At 44.8% G+C, this 21,330-nt stretch overlaps 1 protein-coding gene across 1 annotated transcript in view; it reads left to right on the top strand.

Annotated features, from left to right (window-relative positions):
- The window catches only part of XRCC5 (X-ray repair cross complementing 5), a 76,338-nt gene extending 67,697 nt beyond the window's left edge, over positions 1-8,641 (top strand). The window contains exons 20-21 of the mRNA XM_060262446.1: positions 4,670-4,738; positions 7,660-8,641. Coding sequence (XP_060118429.1) covers positions 4,670-4,738; positions 7,660-7,674 — 84 coding nt within the window. The 3' untranslated portion in view covers positions 7,675-8,641. The remainder of the gene's footprint in view (positions 1-4,669; positions 4,739-7,659) is intronic.
- The last annotated feature ends 12,689 nt before the right edge of the window (positions 8,642-21,330 follow it).

Genomic DNA, 21,330 nt, shown 5'->3' with positions numbered 1-21,330 from the left:
GACGATTCCCGCTTCAAAGCAGTCCCTTTGACTTCCTAACATTATCTCCACCTCCACCATCACCACCACCACCACCACCACATCCGTCCAATACTACAAGACTGCTTCCGTTTTATCCCATATGGGAATCCATAACTTCAGACTCCTGGGTCCTGGCGATAATCCTCAGAGGTTACACCATAGAGTTCAATTCTTCCCCGAAGTTCCATTGTTTCGTACGTACCCCTCCATCTCTTCCACTTCAATCGGAGATCTGCGCCTTGCTTGACAAGGCAGCCATAGAACCAGTTCCATCAGAGTTCCATCGCACAGGGTTCTATTCCCGATACTTCCTGGTACCAAAGAGAAATGGAGGGCAACGTCAGATACTGGACCTTCGCAAACTCAATCGCCATGTACAGTACAAAAAATTCCACATGATTACCCTACAGTCTATCCTTCCATTGATCCCAAAAAATGCTTGGGTGACGTTGATAGACCTTCAAGACCATCTCACCATCAACCATCCATCTCACCATCAACCATCATCCCAGAAAATTCCTAAGGTTTGCCGTCAGGGATCAACACTACCAGTTTTGCTCCCTCCCCTTCGGTCTCTCTACTGCACCAAGAGTTTTTACAAAGTGCATGGCGGTGGTGGGGGCGACACTTCGCCAACAAAAAATTTCCATATATCCTTACATAGATGACTGGCTCATTGTGGCACAATCCAGAGAGCAACTCCGACAAGACATCTCTACCACTCTGCTTCTCCTGTCCTCATTGGGCCTTCAAGCCAACTTGACAAAGTCCAATCTGATTCCAATCCAGGACATTCAATTCATAGGCGCATGCCTATCCACGATATCCCACAAGGCTTATCTTCTTATAGACAGAGCCCGTCACATCCAGTCTCTGGCCTCTACCATCATATCACACACTACCCAAACAGCATTCATTTTTCAGCACATGCTGGGACTTATGGCTGCTACGACCTCTGTACTGTGCTTTGCAAGACTCCACATGAGACCTCTGCAACTATGGTTTATGCGAACTTTCCATCCGCATCGACAACACCGCATTCTCACTTCCCTTGAGTGGTGGAAAATAGAACATCATCTTCTGGTGGGAACGCCGTTCATATGGACACCTCCATCGGCCATTGTCATGACTGATGCTTTGAGGTGGGGTTGAGGAGCCCACTTCAGAACTCTGACGGTACAAGGGCAGTGGACAGACTACGAGAAGTCTCTACTTATCAACTGTCTAGAACTCTTGGCGGTCCACAGAACACTCAAGTCGTTTCTACCGTCCCTTTGTGGTCTGCATGTCCAGGTCACCTCAGTAAACGCAGCCACTGTATTTTAAGTCAACCGACAGGGGCACTGCCTCCGTCCGCCTTTGCAGACGGTCCCTATCTCTCTGGCATTGGAGCATTGCTCACAACATATTACTGACAGCTGTACAGCTGCCGGGAATCCAAAATGTTCAAGCGGACACGCTAAACTGGCACCTTGTGAACGACTACGAATGGGCCCTCAACCGCACCTACCTTCAAATAGTCTTCAGGACCTTCGGGGTTCCGGCCATAGACGTCTCTGCCTCTCTGGCCAATGCACAATGCCCACACTTTTACACTTGGGGCCCTCCATCCCCACAATCCGCGGGAGATGCTTTTCTCCACTTGTGGTTGGGACCACTCCACTACTTATTCCCTCCGATTCCAATGATAACCAGAACTCTTCAGAAAATCCAACTGGATTGGACCAACTGTATCCTCATCACTCCCTGGTGGCCCTGTCAACCATGGTTCACCACCCTCCTACTTCTGTCACACAATGTGTTCCATCATTTCCCTCCAATTCAAGGCTTAATCTCCCAACAAGAAGGGAAAGTCCTGCACCATGACCCAGCTCTTCTGCGACTGACTGCCTGGAAAATCAATTTCTAGATTTCCCTCCCAAGGTCCGACGAATCCTCCTCAACGCCCGAAAACTGACCACTAGGAAATCCTACTCACAAAAGTGGAAGCGTTTCTCAGCATACGCTGCTCAACACAACTTCCTTCTTGAGTTGTCCTCTATAGCCCAAATTCTGTCGTACACCTTGTTTCTATAAGACTCCAGTCTTGGCTACTCCTCCCTGAAGGTTCACTTGGCTGCTGTTTCAGCTCTTCATCCACACATTGAAGGACACACTGTCTTCTCTCATTCCGTGACAAAAATCTTCCTAAAGGGCATTCTGCATCTTCACCCTCCAATTCGTCAACTTCAACCAACGTGGAGCCTCTCTCTTGTCCTTAGCCAGTTGATGAAACCTCCCTTTGAACCGGTGGCATCCATCCCACTGCATCTCTTGTCATGGAAGATGGCGTTACTGTTGGCATTTACATCCGGCAGGAGAGCTGGTGACATTTGTGCCTTCCGGACAGACCCCCCCCCCATACACTGTCTTTCTCCATGACAGAGTGGTGCTACTTTCCTCCCAAAGGTGGTTTCACCTTACCACCTAGGGAAGTTGACTACACTTCCTTCCTTCTTCCAAAACCTCAGTGATGCCAGACAAAAAACTCTACATAATCTCGACGTACGTAGGGCCCTCACATTCTACATCGATAGGACATGTCCCTTTCGAAAAGACTCTAGACTTTTTGTAGCCTACGGGACACATAAGCAGGGCTACAAGATCTCAACGCAGAGATTTTCAAAGTGGGTTTTGTCTGCAATTGCCTTATGTTATCTACTGGCTAAACAACCCTTACCTGAACACTTGCGAGCTCATTCCACTCAAGCTGTTTCCACATCATCAGCCTTCTGCAGAGGTGTACCAATGGAGAACAACTGTGCCGCTGCGGTCTGGTCTTCTCCATCTACGTTTGCCATGCACTACGCCCTAGACGTTCGTGCACGGCGTGACGTATCCTTCAGGCAGGCTGTACTTCGCTCCATTTTTGTCTGACGCCTCCAGCTCCATGCCCTGTACAATATTTCATGTCATTTATATGCATGTTTAACAGGAGTGCTTTTATCCCTGAATCAGCACCCACCAACCGTGCACTCCAGCTTACCAGTCACCCATCTGTGGAACTGCACAGAGACCATGATGAAGTTAAACAGGTTGCTTACCTTTAACTGATGATCTTCGAGTGGTCATCTGTGCAGTCACACACGCCCGCCCAGCCTTCCCCGCTGCTGGTTTAATCTTCTTTCTAATATAAATTCTTCTCTATACAGCGGCTAGAAGAAACTGGGTGGGTGGAACGCCTTCCCCTCGTTCCAGGCATGCACAGTGGATGCCTGCTCCCCAGATTGAGAGGGAATGTGTGCCAAAATAAAACGTCTAGGCTAGCTTTGAATTCTCCGAGGTTGGGTTCGTTTCCAGGCAGAAAACCCATGTGTGTGACTGCACAGATGACCACTCGAAAATCATCAGTTACAGGTTAGCAACCTGTTTTTCTGTCCAGTCAAGAGGATAGTGGCAGGCTTTATTCAGCCACCTCTCTGAATATCCTCCAGGCCCCCAGTAGGGGTCAGGTCAACATGACTTCCAGGTGCACTTATATTACTGGGAAAGATGCAGTTTCACATCCAATGCTGTGAGGTTCTCTCTTCTCCCTCCACCGCTTTATGTTCTTTGCGTATAGATGGAGACATCATTAATATAATGTTGCCCTTTCCTTTATTATTACGCACATCAGATTGAAGGTTTTAAGCAAAAGTCAATACAGATACAAGTAAAATACAAAGCAGTAAACGTTAAAATACAGCCTTTGGAATTATAACACAGTTGCAGCCATGAAATGGCTGTTGCTGAAGACAGAACCAGCTACAAAATGGCTGCCACAGCTCACTTTCAGTCACCCAGTGAAGATTGTTGTGCTGTGGTGACAGCTGTTACCAAACCAATATTTTGAATATCTGCACAGCCAATCAGAAGCCTTGATGAAGAAAAGCCCCAACTGGCCCTGCCCTCTTTCTCAAAACACTTGGTAGTGCCAGGAAAGGTCACGGTAGGCATCATGAGCCCAAGGACACCACATTAAGGCACCTGCTTTAAATGTTTAAATAAAGCCTAAATTATCTGATTCCTGCTCCCAGGCACTAGGCAAATGCAGCATCCCCCCCTACAACAGATATGTCTATATCTTATGTAGGGTGCAAAAATAAATCATGCGGAATCTTGCACTTTGGGTTAACTCATTGAATTAGGACAGATAGCTGCAATCCACTCATGGAGCTCTCCGCATAGGTATGTTCTCCCTTTTTCAGAATTGGCAGGATAAAGAGCCCTGATATACTGTATCTGCACTAAGCGACAAAGGGATAGAGTAGGTGGGTTATTTCTCAGACCAGCTTCCATTGCATATCAATGAAGGCAGGATGTCATCCTTACAATTAGACTGAACTTGGTTCTATGGAATGTTAGTGCTTGCTTAATATAGCTGTTTATGATAGGCCAAATTATCCTCCATTGATTGTCTTAAGGCGTGCATACCAACCAATGCAGTAGTCGATTTCCTCCCCATTTTAAACACATTTAAAAACACATTTTGTAACGTTGCTAAACACTCTGAACACAAGTTAATGATGATTAGCCTTGATGTAACTCTAGTGTACTTTTTAATGCTCTATTACAAGACTACCTGCTAGAGGTTGTATTTGATGTGAATTGCTATGAATTCTATTTGCAGTTCCTTGTTCCCAAAGAAAAGTCCATGGAAATTTCACCAGCGGCAGATGAAGGTGATGTCGATGATCTTGTAAGTACTTTAAAGAAATATTTCGTGAATATGGAAACAACTAAACTGCTTAGGGGGATCCAATGTGGACCGTCATTAACTATGTCAGCGGGAGGTTTTTCATACTTCAGCATTCTAGGGCAGGACAATCCGTGGATCAGATCCAGCTCTTAAGCTACTCTTCCAAAATATACAAAAACCTTTTTTTTTTCATAGTTTTAATTTGTAAATCAGTGATGAGACAGTCCCCTAGGCTGTGGGGGAACAAAGCTTGGTAGAGAAAGCGGAATGTGAAACTCTATAGAGGAAGTGAATCCAGTAGACAGTAACCTTCAGATCAGCAACAGGGTTATTATACTCCTTCCTGCAAAAGAGTTGCAGGAAAAGAGTCCAACGTGAAAGCACTGAAGTAGGATTCATCAAGAGATCCCCCAGGCCTGAAACAAGAGCTTGGGTGTCCTGACTCACTATGTGGCTCACTCTTTAAAGATGCTAATTATTAGTTTTGTTTATTAAGTTTCACACTCCATCTTATGTTGATCCTACTGTTCCTACCTTCAGTGACGTGAGTGGTCCTAAACCAGTCTTAATGGAGTGTTCTGTTGGACTGGTTATTGATTCAAACTGGACTCACTTTGTAATATCTCCCCAGTCCCACATTTCTGTCGCTTTGTAACTTAAACATTTATTTTACGTATTTTATATCCTACCTTTCTTACAAGGACCAACAGGTAGAATACATTATAAAATCATTTTTTAAAAAATCATTGAAGTCACATACACCCAAGAAAACACATATCATTAAAGCAGTTTTTTAAAAGAATTAAAATACCCACAAAAACATAAAAAACAATTAAAACATTCCTCAGGAAGAGATTTCGTTGGGGAAATGACAGACAAAAAAAGCCTTCACCTGCTGACAGAAGATGGTAACAGAAGGGGACAGACTAATCTCCCAGGAGGGAGGGACGGTGGCTCAGTGGTAGAGCATCTGCTTGGGAAGCAGAAGGTCCCAGGTTCAATCCCTGGCATCTCCAAAAAAGGGTCCAGGCAAATAGGTGTGAAAAGCCTCAGCTTGAGACCCTGGAGAGCCGCTGCCATTCTGAGAAGACAATACTGATTTTGATGGACCAAGGGTCTGATTCAGTATAAGGCAGCTTCATATGTTCATATGAGAGAGAGTTCCACAGCTTTGGCGTAGTGCCAGTTTTAGTGATTAGGTTCTGCAAGATTTCTCTCCTTCCGTTGCAAGCCCCAGGGTGGACCCACCAGCTGCCAGGCATTAGGTCTTGATTGCCAGTTAGAGGCTGGAGGGCTAGTAAAAGAGATTTCTCCTCCTAGTTTGAGTCTTCTGGGCTGCTTGCTTAGGCAGGGACCTGTGGTGACATGAAGGTCAGTAAGAGTATTCTTGGGAATCCCGGTGGATTTGGTTGGACCGTCCCAGAAGGGAGTGCCTGTGGAACCCTGAACCTTTTAGCGCTCTACAATTGGCCCGAGGGTCAAGGTAAACAGACGGCTTTTAAAGCCGTTATTTTGTTACATGGTGTTGGGGAAAATACCTGTATTTGTTTGGTGTCAGTGGCTTGCAGAAGGGACCAGTGCCTTTCAGCCCTACTCAGAAGAGCGTGTGAATGCCATAAGTAACTCTTTGGTCATTTGGAGATTGTTGATCCTTTAGGGGAAACAGGGTGGATTGGGCCCTGGAAAAATACCAGGCTGGTGGCAACAACCTTAGGGGAAGGTGAAAGAGCTTTGCCTCCCTCTTGGTATTAGTCTTAAAGTGCCCTGATAGAAAGTTCCTAAGACGAGCTGGGAGATGGCTAGAGGGACTACTGAACGCCACATTTGGTGCCATGACCAAGGTTGCCTTCTCCTAGTTGCCAGCTGCCTAACCGCAGAAGGCAAGGGCTCCCAAACCAGGGCCAGTAAAGATGACTATAGTGGCCCGGCAGGTTCATAAGTGAGTAGGCAGTCTTTTAGGTATGTTGGTCCCAAACTTATATAGGGCTTTGAAGATCATATGTTGTGAGCCGCCCTGAGCCTGCTCTTGCGGGGAGGGCGGGATACAAATAAAAAGTATTATTATTATCAAGGTCAGCACCATGAATTGCCTTATAGCAAACTGGGAGCCTGTGTGAATGGGCTAAGACTGAAGTGCTGTGGATAACTGCTATGGATGTAAAGTGAACTCTGATTCACAAAAAAATTACACTAGAATAAACTTTATTAGTCTGAGTTAACACTGGACTTGCGTTTAATGTTGCTGCAACAAACTAATGTGGCTGCTCCTCTGGCGTTAGGGAATTTAGAAATTCCCGAATCCCAGGGGAGCAGCACAATTAGTTTGTTGCAGCAAAATTAAACACAAGTCCAGTGGTAATTCAGACTAACACAATTTATTCTAGTGTAGTCTTTTGTGAGTCAGAGCTCACCCTACACCCATAGCAGTTACCCATAGCTCTCCAGTCTTAGCTCATCTAAGTGGCTCCCAGTTTACAGCTGGGCACAATTCAAGGTGCTGGTTCTTATGCCATAACTTTAATTTACTAACACAAACAAGGGACAGAACATTAATTGTTATTTAAATCATGTAAGGGATTATGAGATGAGAGTGCTACTGAGATTCTAAAGTTTGAAACTACATTTGCAGGAACTGTTGGTTTCCTTTAACGGCTGTAAGCTAGATGTTTATGAACATGTACAAAGTGTCTTTCTCTAATCACTGCATCATTACAGCCGCCCTTCAGGCATATGTGCTTAGCAGAAAAGGCTGCTAAGGTCAGAAAGTGTTTGGTTAAGTTCTGTCAAATATACAAATAGATCTGTCTCGAGCTTTAAGAAGCTGCCCAATATTTTTCATTAATAAGGGTCATCTCTAACTGTCCTAAGCCTTACCTTGAAGTTGGTGGCCTTCTTGCCAAAAATGTTGCTTTCTTTTGCAGCTGGACATGATTTAAGTGGATTAGCAGCATCCAGCCATCTATGATCAGAAGATGTCTCTGGAATCCAGGAAGAACAGCATCATAATTTCACTAGTATGAGAGTGAGAGAGAGTACTGTTATAAGTCTGGATTGACTCCTATGTGGGAGTATGTTTCTTTGCTTACTTAAAGCTATACTGTATGTTCATTGCAACCATAAATGTTGATAATTTCAAAATCTGTTCCAAAGGCCCATAAACTACCCATGTGGCAGTCATGGCAAATGTTCACCCATACTCATGCATCAGAGTCCTAATATTTCCAGTTTAGCACCTTATAAACACATCACAAATCAGGCTTTTGTTGCCATAACGTAGAATTGATGGCTACAGGATAGCTGGACCTTCACTCCAAAAATGAGCCTATACGTCTAAAAATTCATTAACAGCTACTATAACTCCAGGGCTGGTCCCATCATTGAGCCTCTTCTTCTGCTGGCCTGTTGTAGTAGGACTCCCTTGTTGTCCTACAGCAGGGGTGGCCAACGGTAGCTCTCCAGATGTTTTTTTGCCTACAACTCTCATCAGCCCCAGCCAGCATGGCTGATGGCTGGGGCTGATGGGAGTTGTAGGCAAAAAAAGACATCTGGAGAGCTACCATTGGCCACCCCTGTCCTACAGCATGTGAAAGAAGAGTGGGTGGAAGGCACAGCAGAGGAGAAGACACTGCAACGGGCTGCACCCTATTCCATTGCATTGGAGAATTTTGGTAAGCATAGTCTTTGGTATGCATTTGGCAGTCCTACTCTAAAGTAGCCCGAAGCAGTTGGCTGTAAATTCCAGTCATTTTCTCCCTCCCACTCCCAGGTTGGTTTTGGAAAACTTCATATTTCTCAACGATGGCGCTATCTTTGATTCTTTTCCTAATCTTTCTTCTCCTAATGTGACTTCAGAGTCTCATGGTCTGCCTGATTGTCAGCACCATTAAAATAGATGTTGTATAATACCGTCTCATGCCAGTAGTTTGTTAATATTTCATAGCATCGCCATAGGAAAAACTAAAACGCCAAAATTAATAAACGCTGAAATATATTTAGGAATTTTGGCTTATAGATTTCTGCACTGCACAAATGGATGATTCCTTGCTTAGAAAATATCTTTCTTTGCTGTAATGGAGGTCAACTTTTGGACATAGCTAAGTACACAACACAAAACTGCAGGCCTTTTCACATGTCACCAAGTCTTCATGTTTCTTAGGCAATGACATGAGGCCTTTGACTCAGGCTTTCAGTATGAGTTTTGGACATATGAAGCTGCCTTATACTGAATCAGACCCTCAGTCCATCAAAGTCAGTGTTGTCTACTCAGACTGGCAGCGGCTCTCCAGGGTCTCAAGCTGAGGTTTTTCACACCTATTTGCCTGGACCCTTTTTTGGAGATGCTGGGGATTAAACCCAGGACCTTCTGCTTCCCAAGCAGATGCTCTACCACTGAGCCACCATCCCTCCCCAAAGGTAAAGTTAGTCCCCTGTGCAAGCACCAGTCATTTCCGACTCAGGGGTGACGTTGCTTTCACAACATTTTCATGGCAGACTTTTTACGGGGTGGTTTGCCATTGCCTTCCCCAGTCATCTACGCTTTCTCCCCAGCAAGCATAGATGACTGGTTTTGTGTCTCCCAGATTCATGCAGCCCTTTGTTCATCACAGGCAGAAGTGGCAGCTGTCTTGCTTTTTCCTCCTTAAAGCATCCTGTTGGCTACATACAAGTTTTGCAGTGGGCATAGTAATAGCTTCATAGGACACTTGAAGAAGAAATAGTATGGAGAGAAGGCAGTCTCATCTTCTGCCTGTGTGCCTTAGTCATGCTGAGGAAAGGCTCACATGAGTTGGGGAGACACAAAGCTCCTATTAACTGTCCGATTCAAAGTCTTTGTGCCAGCACCCAGTGTACACAGAGAGTTTGTAAAGTGTACAGTGTCCTTTTAGAAAACAAAGTGGTATCTATTATCCTGAAGAGATTCTAGATATTTACCTCTGCCTGTGCAATTTGAATTGCCTTATCAAGATGGCGACAAGGAAGGAGCTCAGGTGCTAGAGCTCCTGAAAACCGGGTTCCTACCTGTCTATTAACCACCCTTTGAGTGGCGTAAGACCTGGACAGGCTGGCGCTGATTCCTGGAGAGGGGGTGAGACACTGGAGGGCCTGGAGAGTTGGGGTGCGGACAGAGCTGGTTCCATCGCCAAGTTTCCATCGCCGAGCCGAGGGCAAGGCCTGCTCCGGATGCGGCTGCAGCTGAAGCAGCGGCGTGGACTGTGAGCCGGCTGAGGCGGCGGTGCAAGCGGCCGGACGGGGAGTGGAGCCGATGTCACGGCTTGGCTGAGGCCAGAGACGCTTGCTCGGCACGACGGGAGGAGTACCGGAGGGGTCGAGCCGCCCGGGGGAGTTTGGTGGTAGCGACGGGCAATGCTGAGGAGCTGATGCAGGCGACTTGTGCGGACGAGTATAACAACTGGATACACAGGCGAAATGGAGCTTTAAATGAACTGACTGCCCCCATAGACAAAGCGGTGGGGTTCTACTACGTGGCGGGGGAGCACGAGGGGGGTCTCCACCCTCCGCGGGCTCGCCAGGCTACGTGGGAAACATCGGTCAGGACCCTTAGCCACTGGATTCTGCACCTGGAGTCTGCTGCTCTCAGCGCTACCCCCGGTACATTCCATACGGCACCCCCTTGTCGCCGGCGTCTGAGCTTGACTCTGCACCTCGCACTTTATTCTGTGTTATTGCCTTTAACATCTTGCCTGCAGCACTCCACCCATACCCTGCTGGTGCCTCTACTTGCCTCATTAGAAGAACTTATATCGCACTTTAACAACTTCTACCTCCACTTGCCCGTAATCCACTAGTTTAAAAAATTTTTTTTTTGTTTACTAATTAACTCATTTTGATTAGTTTATTGTATATATTGGATCTGGACTGGTAAAATATTTTTAGCTAATTAATTTAAGAATGGCTACAAGGGTGGGACTATAATTAATTATGCTATTTGATTTAAACTCTTACCAATCATATACATGGGAAATTTAGGGTTGGGCCTTTATTGGGTTAATTTGAAATACTGGGATCTAGTGGGACGGAGTAGTGTGAGGATATTTCTGATAGCAGTGCTTGATAGTGGTTAAAATAGCGGTTGCTGCCAACGGGGAATGGCTGGCTCAGGGATTCCAGTGCTCATGGGGAGGGGGAGGTACGGCGGTGGGAACAGATGTTACAAGGGAGGAAGACTGAGACAGAATAGTGCTCGATCTTCCTCCAATCTGCGTCCCATCCCAACGGTGACAGGTAGTAGGGTCAGGCCGAATAACTCGCTTCCGTCATTGGTGTTATGCAACGCCAGGTGCATTAATAAAACCTCCGTCCTTCGGGAGTTTCTACTCGAACAGGACATGGACCTGGCTTGCTGAAACCTGGATTCGAGCGGGAGATACAGTAGCCCTCTCACAAACCGCTCCCCCCGGTTATTCAGTCTTCCACCAATCGCGGACTAGCGGGCGGGGGGGAGAAGTGATTATTTATACGGGAGGCTTACTCCTTCAGGGCGCTCCCGGCCCCAAGGATCTAGGGTATTGAATGTGCCGGTCTGGCGTGGGAGGCTGGAGAGGGGTTGGCGATCTGGCTGGTGTACCGTACGCCTAACGCACCAGCCAGCGCCTTACCGTCCCTGCTCGAGGCGGCGACAGGCCGGGCACTGGAGCACCCAAGGTTGATAATCCTGGGTGACTTCAACGTCCATGCTGATGACCCATCTTCCAGTTAGGCGACGGACCTAGTGTCTTCCATGGCGACGCTAGGACTCTCTCAATTTGTTACAACCCCCACTCACCAGGCCGGGCACACATTGGACCTGATCTTTGCGGCCGGGGTTACAGTGGGTGATATAACCACGGAGGCGGTGCCATGGTCGGACCACCTCGCCCTCAGGGCCCATGTAGACATGCCACCCCAAACCTGTTTAGGCAATGAGCTTATTATGGCTCGCCCGCGGAGCCAGATGGACCCGGAACGGTTCCAAATGGTGCTGCGGGATCCCTGGCCCTCTGACGATTCTCTCAATGGCTTGATTGAGACCTGGAATAGCCGGCTCTCTAGGGCCATAGAAGAGATCGCACCTCGACGCCCTCTACGACCTCGGACTAGGCTGGCCCCGTGGTATACCCCAGAGTTACGCCAGCTGAAACAAGGTCTCAGACGGCTAGAGAGGCAATGGTGGCGTACCCGCGACGAAGCGACTAGAACATCTTATAGGAAGTTTATGAGGTCCTATGAGATGGCAATCAAGACCGCAAAGAAAACATACTTTGCAGCTAAGATTGCATCTGCAAATTCGCGCCTGGCTCAATTATTTAGGATAATTCGGAATTTCACTACATTGCCACAGGGCAATTCAAACGTTAAGAAATTGGAGATAGGCTGCGAGGCTTTTGCGAAATTTTTTGCAGACAAGGTCCAGTCGCTCCGCCGTGACTGCCCTGCCAATTTAGATACAGTAAGTGAACTCGAGGCCCAATGCGTGTCTTCTGATTTGACCCTGGACTGCTTTGACCTGCTCAGCTTGGAGGAAGTCGACAGAATCCTTGGCACTGCACGACCCACAACTTGCGATCTGGACCCATGCCCTTCCTGGCTAATTAAGGCTTGCCAGGCGGAGCTAAGATGTCCTATACGGGACATCATAAATAGATCTCTTTCAGAGGGCTCTTTTCCAACACCCCTGAAAGAGGCAGTGGTCCGCCCTCTCCTGAAAAAGGCTACATCAGACCCGGCCGAATTGGCGCACTACCGACCGGTCTCAAATTTGCCCTTTTTGGGCAAAATTATTGAGAGGGCTGTGGCGCTGCAGTTACAGGACTTTCTGGATGACGCTTCCACCTTAGACCCATGCCAGTCCGGCTTCCGCCCGGGCCATGGGACGGAGACAGTCTTGGTCGCCCTCATGGATGACCTCCAGCAACAACTGGATCGAGGCGGCTCGGCAGTACTGCTGCTGCTAGACCTATCGGCTGCGTTCGATATGGTCGATCATCGGCTGCTGACCCGCCGTCTCGCCGACGTGGGAATTTGGGGGCTAGCCTTACAGTGGCTTTCCTTCCTTGAAGGTTGGGGACAAAGGGTGGCAATTGGAGGGGAGCTGTCTCAGAGACACCTACTTCATTGTGGGGTGCCTCAGGGGGCAGTTCTCTCCCCGATGTTGTTTAACATCTATATGCGCCCCCTTGTCCAGATTGCCTGGAGGTATGGGCTCGGTTGTCATCAGTATGCTGATGACACCCAGCTCTATCTATTGATGGACAGCCGGACTGGCGATGTCCCTATAAATCTGGACCGGGCGCTACAAGCCGTGGCTGGCTGGCTCAAGCTGAGTGGGCTGAAGCTGAATCCAGCGAAGACTGAGGTCCTTTGCGTAGGTCGCAGCGGGCCAGGAGGGGAGATCTCCCTACCGGCCTTTGACGGTGTGCCACTGATACCAGTGCGCAGGGTCAAGAGCTTGGGAGTACTACTGGAGTCTTCCTTGTCAATGGAAGCCCAGATAGCTGCCACTGCTAAATCCGCCTTTTTCCACCTTAGGAGGGCGAGGCAGTTGGCTCCCTTCTTGGAATGTAGTGACCTGGCAACTGTGATCCACGCAACGGTCACTTCGAGGCTAGACTACTGTAATGCCCTCTACATGGGGCTGCCCTTATACCGAACGCGGAAACTGCAGTTAGTGCAGAATGCGGCGGCCAGGCTGTTAGTGGGAATATCTCGGTGGGGACACGTGCAGCCTGGGCTACAGGAGCTGCACTGGCTGCCGGTTGTGTATCGTGTTCGCTATAAGGTGCTGGTTATTACCTTTAAAGCCCTATATGGCCGAGGACCTGCCTACCTTAGGGACCGCCTCTCCCCATATGTTCCCCAGAGAGCACTGAGATCTAGTTCCCAAAACCTTTTAAAAATCCCTGGACCAAGAGAAGCTAGATTAAAAACAACGAGGGAGCAAGCCTTCTCAGCAATGGCCCCCGATGGTGGAATCAACTTCCAGAGGTGGTGCGAGCCCTGCGGGACCTGAATCAGTTTCGCAGGGCTTGCAAAACCACCCTCTTTCAGCTCGCTTTCAAGATAGAACCCGGCTAAATTGACTTCTAGCCATCTTATATATGACTGTGAATTGTAGCACCTTAATTATTAACATATAACAGCTGTTTTATTTAATTTTAACCTAATTTATAACTGTAATTTAATTGTATTTTAATTTGTCTTATTGTATTGATTGTATTTTATTGGAATCATGGTTGTTCCATGTCTGTGAGCCGCCCTGAGCCTGCCTTTGGCGGGGGAGGGCGGGATACAAAAATAAATTTATTATTACTATTATTATAAAACTGAGTATTGCTGAAATCTGCTTGAAATATGCCAAGGTGGATCGTTGCAAGAAGGGGTACAATCACTGAGAATTTCACCTAATTTAAGGGTTAAACCGTAATGCTACAGATAAAAATACATTGTGTGCTTAATTACACCCCCCCCCAAAAGTGGGGCTTGTCTGCCAGATACTTGGCAAGGGAGTGTCCTTTGGATTTATTGTTATTTCAGATATCTACCCCGCCCTTCCCAAAAATGAGCTCAGGGATAAGGGATGGAATCTCTGAAAATGTCATCCAAATATAGATGAACAGCAATAAAAGTTACAGCAAGAAATGTGATAACCACTGTATCAGTGTGAAATGAAAATGAATTTAAAAGTTTTTTAAAACCTTTTTAAAATGTAAAATTCAGTCGTCCCATGGATACTGGAAAACAATTTTAAAATGCTGTACAAAAAAGTAAGCAAATAAAACATTACCAACACAGGGAGAAAGCTCAGAGTGGGATTCATATAAGCAGATGTGGGAAAGGAAGTCCCTGTTCCTTCCCTTTCTTGGCTCTTTCAGGGAAATAAGTTACAGAGGATAGCCACGTTGGACTACAGTAGTACAGGAAGATTGTAGTACCTTATGATACGAGTAATAGTACCTTACAAAACAGGAAGATTTTCGGGGTGTAAGCTTTTGATAGTCAAAGCTCCCTCTAGGGTACTACAGGATTCCTTTGTGTATTGTAGGGGCTTATATGCATAACAGTTGTTTAGGTCCATTATGGCGGGCAGCCGTGTTGGTCTGAAGTAACAGAACAATGTTTGAGTCCAGTGGCACCTTTAAGACCAAAGTTTTATTCAAGGTGTGAGCTTTAGTATGCAAGCACACAAAATTCCTTTTCATTGTCTGAGGAAGTCTACTTGCACACAAAAGCTCACACCTTGCATAATACTTTGTTGGTGTTAAAGGTACCACTGAAGTCTAACTTGGAGCTGTTTAGGTGATGATTATGTTATAAATCATCTCTCTACAGAAAATAGTGTAATGGTTGACTCAGACTTTGGGATATACCATATTTTTCACTCCATAAGACACACTCCCCCCCAAAAAAAAGTGTGTGTGGGGGAGTGTGTGCGTCTTATGCAGCGAATACTGCAAAAAAGAGTGCACGTTATCTCGCTTCCACCAGCGCCAGCCGTTTTTGCTCGCCGGCGTACGATCTCCGGCTTTGGGGGGGGGACGTCGGGCTATAGCGTTATAGCGCTATAGCCTGATGTTCCAAAAAAGAAAAAAGCCGGCGATCGCGCGCTGGCGGGCAAAAAAGGGGTGCATCTTATGGTCAGGTGTGTCTTATGGAGCGAAAAAGATGGTAAACATTTGGTGGCTTTAAAACTCTCCGCTGTCTGTTTACTCAGTTCTGAGTTTATCTGTGTTAGGGTTTCCCCATTGTGCTATATTTACTGAAGTAAACACCATCTTAAAGTTCAGCCTATGTTTTCAAACACTTGAGCACAAATAAGCCAGCTTGGTACTACATTTTAGGAGTATACAGGTCAAGATTTTTGCTCAATTTCCCTGTCTCCATAGGACTTTTTTATTATGTACAACTGCTACATTTATTTGATTTTTTTAACCTGTCCTCAAGGCCAAAGTAACTACCTTTATATTAAAAAACAGGTAAGCGCTGCACGTTCAAATACATGCTGAAGTATCAACAGCTAAGAAGCAATGCTACTTTGAGTGGACTTTATAAAACCATAGAAGAATATTGCAGTATTTGAAAAAAAATATCCAGCATTGGACTTCAGCAGGCTTCCAGCCAAGGGAAATCTAAAGCTGCGTCCAAAATCACACTGAACTGACTGTTCACATTAAACATTATTACCTTAAGACCCACTAATCTGACTTAGATTTCTAGAAACTAAGTTTGCTCATTCATTATTTTTCTCTCTTGAGCTGATACATAACAGCAATTTTTCCTCATCATGTAGAAGATGAGCTTTCAAACATTAAAAGCAAGCAATCAGAGAAATCCTTCTAGCTAGCCTCAAAGAATAAAAAGGAAGGAAAGAAGGGTGGATAGAGGAAAATACATTCAGTGCCTTTGATGGCAAGTAATCTTGTTTTACATTGTTACGCTGTTGTTTATACACATATTGTGAGTTTCTAATTTTCATGGAAGGATATATAGGATAGCCTGCACTTTTCACAGCATGGGAACAAATAAAACTGGAACATCAGTAATTTTACCTTCCTCTTAATTGGCTGTCTGGACAGTAGAGAACTAAAATACTTTAGGCACCGAGTTCAATTTTGGAGTAAACTGATTGAAAAGGTAACGTGACTATGAATAAATCCGTGATGGTCATAGATGAATTAAGGCTATGGGCAAAAGGAGCCTTTGTAATGGTAGCACATGCATCAGCATGCAGAAGGTCCCAGACTTAACGTCTGACGTTCCCGGTCGAAAAAGTTTCAAGGAGAAGGCATTAGAAAAGATTGCATTCTGCTTGAAGTCTTCTGAACCACTGCCAACCAGAATGGACGGTACTGTGCTGATTCAATATCCGGTGTCTTCATACATTCATTTCAGCCACATCACTGTACCTATAAAGAGATGTTGAAAGACAGTCTTTTACATATACTCATTAGTGCAAGCTGTTTACATCCAACCAATCTAGTAATTAATCTTTGGTCTTCTGTGCATATATACAGGCCAACTGCTTGGAAGATTTTTCTAGGTCATAGGCCCTTTAAAGCAGGGGTGTTAAACTCATTTGTTACGAGGGCCAATTTGACATAAATGGGACTTTGTGGGGTCAAGCCATGTGTGTGTTAAGAAACCTGAAAGGTTAATATGCAAACTAGAGGGCCGAAAATTAAAAACAAAATATATAACAATGCAAATATATGCAAAGTAAATAATGCAAAAATATATGCAAAGTAAATAATGCAAAAATATATGCAAAATAAATAATACAAAATGCAAATATATATTACAGAAGGTTGGAAACATTTAGAGGCCAATCATTAGCCTCGTTCCTTTATAAAATCATAAAACCACTTGACCTGACTCATTTCTACCTAGACTGGGCTTCTTCAGAGGTCAAACAAGTCAATACACATATAGGCTCATAATGCAGAATACAATAAATCAATAGAACAACACTGGACCAAAGGGAATTTCTGTAATAAAAAAAGAAAAAAAATGTAAATTTGTGAAAATTATTCTTATGTAATTTAATGATAATATTTAGAATTAATGAATTACTTACAATGAAGTGACAAAGGCTTAAAGATGTACTTAAGGCCTCTTATTGTGCAGCCTTATGGCCTAAGCAAGGGCATACAAGTTGAATTGTGTCTTGTATGCCTAAAATATTGTCCAAATATTAAAATTAAAATATACTGGAGAATAATGCTAAATAAAAACACAAATTACAAATTTAAAAGGTTACCTCACCAAATGGTCCAGAATTGATCAAAGTCGATATAAGGTCAGAGCCTATGTGCCAAAAATTGTGTGTCATGGACTGAAGCTGGCGCTCAGCTTTAAAATGCAAAGGACCAGATGATGCAATCATGGCCCAATCAGGGTGCATGATATAATTAGAGCAAAGGTCATAAGGGGACAATTACAGGTATATGGGAAAACCTAAGAAGTTACAAAAATTATTTCACAGATATTCCAAGATTATCTCCCCAGTACACACAAAACCCATCAATTTTCTCATTTAAACCAAGAGGTTTTAAAGTTCCTACGGCAGGGGTGGCCAATGGTAGCTCTCCAGACGTTTTTTGCTTACAACTCCCATCAGCCCCAGCCAGCATGGCCAATGGCTGGGGCTGATGGGAGTTGTAGGCAAAAAACATCTGGAGAGCTACCATTGGCCACCCCTGAACTAGGGTATGAATCCAAAATGTCTTTCAGCCGTTGCACAAGCTGTAATTTTGGAGCACGTATTTGTTCCAAGACAACTTGCAGGTGATTTGATGAAGTCCAGTGTTTTACCAAAGGAGTATTCTTCTTTTGAAGATGGATGTTGCTTCTGTGCTCACAAATCCTAGTCTTCACAGACCTAGTTGGATAGCCAATGTACATTAAATCACAGCATATTGTACAATAAATAACTGATTTGGAATGACAATTAAGGAATGACTTAATGAAATACTTTTTTTTCTGCTTAGTAGAGCCCAGAAAATAATCTGTGCGATACATTAAACTGCAAACGGAGCAACCCCCCACATGGAAAACTACCCACCCAGTCTGACCCTGCCATCCACTCCCATCTGTCTTGTTTGAATGGATTTTAATCTGCTGTTAACTAACACACCCTTCAAGTTCCTTGATCTTCTATATGTAAAAAGGGGAGGAGGATAGCATCTGGGAACATTAGCGAGGAGATGCCAGTGTTTCATAATAATTTCCCTTACCTGTCTTGACCTACCACCAAATGTTAAGACAATAATTAGCTTCTCACTTTGACTTTGTCCAATTGTTGGGACCATTAAGGATGACATTCAGGTGTTTTCTGCTTTGTGATAAGTTTGTTTGACTACTCTGGAGGAGTAACCTTTCTCCCTAAACTGTCGCATCAGTAAAGAGGCCTGGCTACAATTCTTTCTAAGTCTCAGCATTTGAGAATAAGGTAAGTTCTTTAATTGCTGGGGGTGAAAACTGTCACTTACAAGTAAGGAATTAGCATCAGTTGGTTTTACAGGGCTTTTTTTGTAGCAGAAACTCTTTTGCATATTAGGCCACCCCCCAACCCCGATGTAGCCAATCTTCCAAAAGCTTACAGGGCTCTTAGTAAAGGGCCTACTGTAAGCTCCAGGAGGATTGGCTACATCAGGGGTGTGTGGCCTAATAGGCAAAGGAGGTCCTGCTAGAATTCCTTACAGGGCTCTTCGTACAGGGCCTACTGGAAGCTCCAGGAGGATCGGCTACATCAGGGGTGTGTGGCCTAATATGCAAAGGAGGTCCTGCTAGAATTCCTTACAGGGCTCTTCTCACAGGGCCTGCTGTAAGCTCCAGGAGGATCGGCTACATCAGGGGTGTGTGGCCTAATAGGCAAAGGAGGTCCTAGAATTCCTTACAGGGCTCTTAGTAAAGGGCCTACTGTAAGCTCCAGGAGGATTGGCTACATCAGGGGTGTGTGGCCTAATATGCAAAGGCGTTCCTACTACAAAAAAAAGCCCTGGTTTTCTATAAGTATCAGTCAATCACATTGCCCACTCTTCTCACTTCCATATCTAGAAAATTAATGGTATTTTTTATCAAAATTCATCTCAGATTTAATACTTTCATGTACACTACTGATGAATTGTTTAAATTCAACCATTAGTTGTTCTGAGCCTCTCCAGAGTAAAAAAAAAATCTTTTATATATAATGATGTTATTTATATAACATATAATCTTTTATATATAATGATGTTATTTATATAAATGTTATCATTTAGGATGTACTGGCTTTCAAAATTATTCATAAATTTGCCAGCTGTGGTGCAAATTTACAGCCCATAGCTGTCCAGCTGTCCAGATATCTGGATAGCTGTCCAGATATTTGCAAAAAAAACCCCCAAAAACAAAAACCTAGTTTGGAATTGAAAGCAGTTTCTCTTTAAACATATCTCAGCTACTTGGCATAGGAATGCAGTGGGAGGGTTAGCTGAGTCTTCTCGCTCATCAAGTGTCAGTTGAATTCTCTTGCTCATCAAGGGTTATCTGTAGTACCTCCAAGGAAAAGGAAATTACATATTAATGTTCTAGAGTTACAAGCAGTAACTAATTTTAAACTCTTACAAGAAGAACATTGGTTCAGGTCCAAGTGACAACACCATAGCAAATGTGTTCAGACCATGAATGATCTCTGGGAGAAGAATATCTGTGTCTCATTTTTGCTCACTGGGGTACTCCAATCACAGATTTTCTGTTCCAGGGTGGGTAGCAATTGCCATTCCATGAGGGATGCCTTTCAGTTTTGATGGACAGATGACCTCTTTTATGCCTCCCTCCCATACCACTACTCAACAATGTCTTCTCCAAGATCCAATCAGAGGACACCCAGTATATTCTTATTATGCCTTTTGGGCCAATCAAATGTGGTTTCACATTCTGCTGTTGGTGTCCAAAGGAGTGTCCATACATCTGTATTTCAGGTCAAATTTGCTACACAGGGGCCTCCTCATTCACCATGAAGTTTGCAGGTTGTAGAGGACAGCATAGTTACTGAAGTAACACAATTAGATTTCTGTGAGCAGGTTGCTAATGTTCTCCTTAATGCTCAGAGACCATCCACCAAATGTTCCTACTCAAAGAAATGTTTACATCTTACCATGTGGGTAGTATCTAGAGGGGCTTCTGCTATTATTTTCTCTCTCCCTTGTGTTCAAATACCTCCTTACCTTGAAGGATTCAGGTTTGAACCACCCTTTGAACCACTAGCCTCGTGTAGTTTTAGCCCTCTGTCCATGAAGGTAGTATTTTTGGTAGTGATCACATCTGCAAGGAAAGTGAGAAAGCTAGCAGTTTTATGAATTGACTCCTCCTTTTATCAAATTTCTTGGAGAAAAAGTGGTCTTATGACTCCACTTACAGTTTCTCCTGAAAGTTATGTCCCTTTCTATTTAGTGCAAGACATTGTCTTGCCTTTTTTCCATCTCTCACTTTGGAGGCAGAAAGGAAACTTCATTTGTAAGATGTCAAAAGTGCCTTTTTGTATTACCTCAGAAGGACAGTCATTCCATAAAACATCACAGTTGTTTGTCTAGCCCCTCTGAGGAAAAGGCAGTTACATTCCAAACTATCTCTTGGTGGGTAGTCTCTGTGACTAAAGTATGTTACGAGCACGCTGCCTCACCCTCTTCATGGCCAAGCACACTCCATACATTCTCAGGCGACATCAGCTCCATTTCATCAAAGTACTCCATGCATGGACATTTACAGAGTGGCTACATAATTGTCTTCTGGGAAGTTTGTCAAGCATTACTCTGTAGACATAAATGCAAGAAGAGATACATCAGTTGGCAAGGCAGTTCTGCATTCATTGTTCCGGTGAGAACCTCAACCCTGCCTCCACAGTGAGTAATTTGTTAGTTTCCCAATTTGGGACTGCACAGAGGACTGAAGGTGAAAACAGTGTTGAACATACCTGTAACTGTTATTCATCTATTGGTCTTCTGTGCAGGCGCACATTCCTTCCCTCCTGCCCCACTGTGAGCTCTTCATGTATATAATTAATGGTGGCTCAGGAGAACTGAGGGAAAAGGAAGCATCACTCCCCAGACTCTGGGACCATT

The sequence above is a fragment of the Heteronotia binoei genome, chromosome 21 (genome assembly GCF_032191835.1).
Source record: "Heteronotia binoei isolate CCM8104 ecotype False Entrance Well chromosome 21, APGP_CSIRO_Hbin_v1, whole genome shotgun sequence".
NCBI lineage: Eukaryota > Metazoa > Chordata > Lepidosauria > Squamata > Gekkonidae > Heteronotia > Heteronotia binoei.
Note: the sequence above shows the minus strand (reverse complement) of the source record. Positions and strands in the feature narration are given on the sequence as shown.